At 50.8% G+C, this 5,391-nt stretch overlaps 1 protein-coding gene across 1 annotated transcript; it reads right to left on the bottom strand.

Moving 5' to 3' along the window:
- Positions 1 to 3,403: 3,403 nt before the first annotated feature.
- LOC116411056 (zinc finger CCHC domain-containing protein 3-like) lies at positions 3,404 to 4,519 on the bottom strand. Its single transcript, XM_031902836.1, has one exon. It carries the CDS (start codon positions 4,517 to 4,519, stop codon positions 3,404 to 3,406), a length of 1,116 nt encoding a protein of 371 aa, XP_031758696.1.
- Between the last annotated feature and the right edge of the window lie 872 nt (positions 4,520 to 5,391).

Raw genomic sequence — 5,391 nt, 5'->3', positions numbered from 1 at the left:
GAGGGTGTTTTTTCCCCTTAAAACCATTTGGGTCCTTAATAAAGTTAACTTGATACCTCCACTTGGAGGTCCAGATACCATATTCATTGTTCACTTTACCCAAAAGCTTAATATCTTTAAAGAAATTAGCCAGAAAGGTATGGATCACATGTTCTGGCACAAAAGGGGAATACATTTTAACAACAAGAATAACACTTTCATCAGCAAAATGTTGTACAATATTTACACCCTCTAATTTGGGATTCCCCTTTGAGGTTTCTAATTTACAGACAAAATCTTTGAAAATGCCCTCAGCAACAAAAGTAATATCAAAAATTCCTCTTTTGGGGTAATCCTGAATTGATAAAATTTCAGATTTCTGGATGGAAAATAAATTGAAGAGGATGTCTTCCACGACGTATTTGAAACCGCGAAGATCTGCTCCACCATCTCTGTAGGAGATCCTGATGGTGTTCTTTAGTCTGGCGTAGACAGGAACGGCGTTGGTATCAGCCTCCATGCTAACATCAAAATGAAAAATTCCAGTATTTCAAAAGGAAACTGGAAAAGGGAAGAGGAAAACGCTAGCCGTTTATCAAGAGAATGCCCCTTCCCCAATAGCAGCATGCAGGTTAAGCCAGAGGCGATCCTACAAGGCCGAGGAAGGGGGTCTCCCGAATACTGCAAAGGCCGAGAAGCGCAAGCGCAAGCGCAAAATACAATTCCAGCACACACAAAAAAGGGCGCTGGAACACAGGGGGGGATCGCAACCCGTTGCTCTGAGATTGGCCCCCTCCCCAATAGCAGCATGCAGGTTTAGCCTACCTAAATAGGCGATCCCGCAAGGCCGAGAAGGGGGGTTCTCAAGAAGCACCTTTTTGACCAAGAACTCGTGCAAGGAACCCTACACTTGGTCTGAGCCAAAAGGCCGAGAAGCGATCACTGGCTAGCAATCCTCAGCACCCTCTACTTTCTGCTGCCTCTGCATTAGCATAGGGAGAGCGGAGGGCCGCAGAGGGCCGGCCATTTTAGCTAGCCTTGGCGGCTAGCAATCCGCGGCGCCCTCTACTTTCTGCTGCCTCTGCATTAGCATAGGGAGAGCAGAGGGCCGGCCAGTTTAGCAAGCCTTGGCAGCTAGAAATCCGCGGCGCCCTCTACTTTCTGCTGCCTCTGCATTAGCATAGGGAGAGCGGAGGGCCAGCCAGTTTAGCTAGCCTTGGCGGCTAGCAATCCGCGGCACCCTTTACTTTCTGCTGCCTCTGCATTAGCATAGGGAGAGCCGGCCAGTTTAGCTAGCCTTGGCGGCTAGCAATCCGCAGCGCCCTCTACTTTCTGCTGCCTCTGCATTAGCATAGGGAGAGCGGAGGGCCGGCCAGTTTAGCTAGCCTTGGCAGCTAGCAATCCGCGGCACCCTCTACTTTCTGCTGCCTCGGCATTAGCATAGGGATAGCATAGGGATAGCATAGGGATAGCATAGGGATAGCATAGGGATAGCATAGGGATAGCATAGGGATAGCATAGGGATAGCATAGGGATAGCATAGGGATAGCATAGGGATAGCATAGGGATAGCATAGGGCCGGCCAGTTTAGCTAGCCTTGGCGGCTAGCAATCCGCGGCGCCCTCTACTTTCTGCTGCCTCTGCAAGAGCATAGGGAGAGCATAGGGAGAGCATAGGGAGAGCATAGGGAGAGCATAGGGAGAGCATAGGGAGAGCATAGGGAGAGCATAGGGAGAGCATAGGGAGAGCATAGGGAGAGCATAGGGAGAGCATAGGGAGAGCATAGGGAGAGCATAGGGAGAGCATAGGGAGAGCATAGGGAGAGCATAGGGAGAGCATAGGGCCGGCCAGTTTAGCTAGCCTTAGCGGCTAGCAATCCGCGGCGCCCTCTACTTTCTGCTGCCTCTGCATTAGCATAGGGAGAGCCGGCCAGTTTAGCTAGCCTTGGCGGCTAGCAATCCGCGGCGCCCTCTACTTTCTGCTGCCTCTTCATTAGCGGAGGGAGAGCGGAGGGAGAGCGGAGGGAGAGCGGAGGGAGAGCGGAGGGAGAGCGGAGGGAGAGCGGAGGGAGAGCGGAGGGAGAGCGGAGGGAGAGCGGAGGGAGAGCGGAGGGAGAGCGGAGGGAGAGCGGAGGGAGAGCGGAGGGAGAGCGGAGGGAGAGCGGAGGGAGAGCGGAGGGAGAGCGGAGGGAGAGCGGAGGGAGAGCGGAGGGAGAGCGGAGGGAGAGCGGAGGGAGGGCCAGTTTAGCTAGCCTTGGCGGTTAGCAATCCGCGGCGCCCTCTACTTTCTGCTGTCTCTGCATTAGCATAGGGAGAGCGGAGGGCCGGCCAGTTTAGCTAGCCTTGGCGGCTAGCAATCCGCGGCGCCCTCTACTTTCTGCTGCCTCTGCATTAGCATAGGGAGGGCGGAGGGCGGAGGGCGGAGGGCGGAGGGCGGAGGGCGGAGGGCGGAGGGCGGAGGGCGGAGGGCGGAGGGCGGAAGAGGGCCGGCCAGTTTAGCTAGCCTTGGCGGCTAGCAATCCGTGGCACCCTCTACTTTCTGCTGCCTCTGCATTAGCATAGGGAGAGCAGAGGGCCGCAGAGGGCCGGCCAGTTTAGCTAGCCTTGGCGGCTAGCAATCCGTGGCGCCCTCTACTTTCTGCTGCCTCTGCATTAGCATAGGGAGAGCAGAGGGCCGGCCAGTTTAGCTAGCCTTGGCGGCTAGCAATCCGTGGCGCCCTCTACTTTCTGCTGCCTCTGCATTAGCATAGGGAGAGCCGAGGGCCGGCCAGTTTAGCTAGCCTTGTCGGCTAGCAATCCGCGGTGCCCTCTTCTTTCTGCTGCCTCTGCATTAGCATAGGGAGAGCGGAGGGCCACAGAGGGCCGGCCAGTTTAGCTAGCCTTGGCGGCTAGCAATCCGCGGCGCCCTCTACTTTCTGCTGCCTCTGCATTAGCATAGGGAGAGCGGAGGGCCGGTCTGTTTAGCTAGCCTTGGCGGCTAGCAATCCACGGCGCCCTCTACTTTCTGCTGCCTCTGCATTAGCATAGGGAGAGCGGAGCGCCGGCCAGTTTAGCTAGCCTTGGTGGCTAGCAATCCGCAGCGCCCTCTACTTTCTGCTGCCTCTGCATTAGCATAGGGAGAGCGGAGGAGAGCGGAGGGCCGCGGAGGGCCAGCCAGTTTAGCTAGCCTTAGCGGCTAGCAATCCACGGCACCCTCTACTTTCTGCTGCCTCTGCATTAGCATAGGGAGAGCGGAGGGCCGCAGAGAGCCGCAGAGAGCCGCAGAGAGCCGCAGAGAGCCGCAGAGAGCCGCAGAGAGGGTTTCAACTCAGTAATAAAATGAATCGACAGATAAATCCGCCAACCCACTCTACAGCATCATAAGAAACCAGTATATTTTTTCTTTATTATATTTCTTTTTTTTTAATTTTTTTGAAAAATAAAATTTACTTTAATTGACTTATATAATTCAACAATCTGAATCTAACCATATCTGCTGGTTGATCTCTAATGCATGTTTCCACCATCTCTTCGTATTCTTCTTTATACGGCCAGTCACTTAAAGCTTCCTGGAGGATCCTGTCAGACCTACAGTCATAAAACTTAAAGAGTCTCTGCCCCCTGGTAGGAGAAGGCACGTTAGTAGAACTACTAGATTCCATACCAGAACTTACATCTTGTTTCTCAGGTTTCTCTGGTTTCTTTTTCTTCTCTTTTTTTTCTTTCTCCTTCTTACGCTTTACTGCAGGTCCTTCTTGCGATTCTGTCACAGCCAAGGCTTCCTCACCAGAAGACCTGGGGGTTAGATCAACTGGCACACGTAACTCACCCAAATCTGCCGAAACTTCCACAGGTTCCACTTTCCTTTGAGGACATCTTACGTACAAGTGGCCTTCCTGTAAACAAAAGTTGCACTTCTTGGGGAGAACACAATTCATTACCTCGTGACCAGTCTTACCACAATTCTGACATGCTGTACATCCTTCCGATACATGCCCATACTGTCTACACCTTCTGCAGAACTCCGGCATACCTTTGAAAAAGCAGTCTATATTGACTGTGCCCAAACGAAACCTCGCAGGAGGGAAAGTACCCTTTTCAAAGACGGCCTTGAACCTGTATTTTGACGTCCAAATACCAAGTTCGTTGAGGACTTTACCTACAAAAACAAGTTTTTTGCAGTACCTACTTATTACCGTCTCAATCTCCTTAAGTGGCACAAAAGGAGAGTAAGATTTGACAATCAGAAAGACTTCCTCCTCTGCAAAATGTGGAACGACTTTAAATCCACTCAGTCGAGGATCCGCCAAATTTTCGCCCAGGATACTCAAGAAGCTGCGGTAAACACCTTCGCCATCAAAGGTGACATCGTAGACTCCTTTCCTGGGATAATCCTGGATCGCTAAGATCTCCCGTCTGGAAACTCTGCCGAGCTCTTCCAAGATCACCTGTACGATGTAAGCCAGGCCTTTCTCCGCATTCAAAAGATCAGCCGCGAGGATTCTCACCGAATTCTTAACTCGTATGAAGACAGGAATCGATTCGCCATCCGTCGCCGCCATCACAAAGCCACTCCCAGTTTCCCCCTCAGGATAGGGTTATCGCTGGAGTGATGGGTGATCACCTCCCGTTGCCCAGGATAGAAAGCCCCCCAAAAGCAGCATGTAGCTTAAGGCTGATAGCCGATGCTACAAGGCCAAGGGGCAATGTTCCTGGGCACCTCTGACTCAGTTTCAACTCAGTAATAAAGTAAATCAGTGGAAACCCACCGACCACTTCACAAAATCATTAGAAACCAATCTTTTATTATTATTTTTTTTTGTAATTTTTAAGTTAAAATTTACTTTAAGTCTCTCATGTAGTTCAATATGTTAAACCTTACAAAATCTGCATGTTGACCTTTAATACACGTTTCAACCATTTCCTCATATTCTTCTTTAACCGGCCACTCCTTTAATGCTTCCTGTAGAATTGCATCCGACCTACTTTTATAATACCTGAAGAGTTTCTGGCCCCTGGAAAGAGATTGCATGTCAGTAGAACTACTCGAATCTCTACTAGAACTTACATCAGAATTTTCTTCTTTCTTTTTCTTCTCTCTTCTCTCTTTTTTCTCCTTTTTGCGCTTTACTGCGAGTCCTTCTTGCGAATCATCTCCAGCAAAAACTCCCTCACCAGAAGACCCGGGGGCTAGATCAACTGGATCCGGAATCTTACCCTGGTCTACCGAGACAGGTTCCACTTTTCTTTGAGGACACTTAGCATATAAGTGACCTTCCTGCAAACAAAGGTTACATTTCTTTGGAAGAACACAGTTCATCACCTCATGCCCGGTCTTACCACAATTTTGGCATAACTCACAACTTTCAGCTGCATGACCATACCGTCGGCATCTCCTGCAGAACTCTGGCATACCAGGAAAAAAACAGTCAAT

The sequence above is a fragment of the Xenopus tropicalis genome, chromosome 5 (assembly GCF_000004195.4).
Source record: "Xenopus tropicalis strain Nigerian chromosome 5, UCB_Xtro_10.0, whole genome shotgun sequence".
Lineage (NCBI taxonomy): Eukaryota > Metazoa > Chordata > Amphibia > Anura > Pipidae > Xenopus > Xenopus tropicalis.
This window is presented reverse-complemented; position numbering and strand designations above follow the sequence as displayed.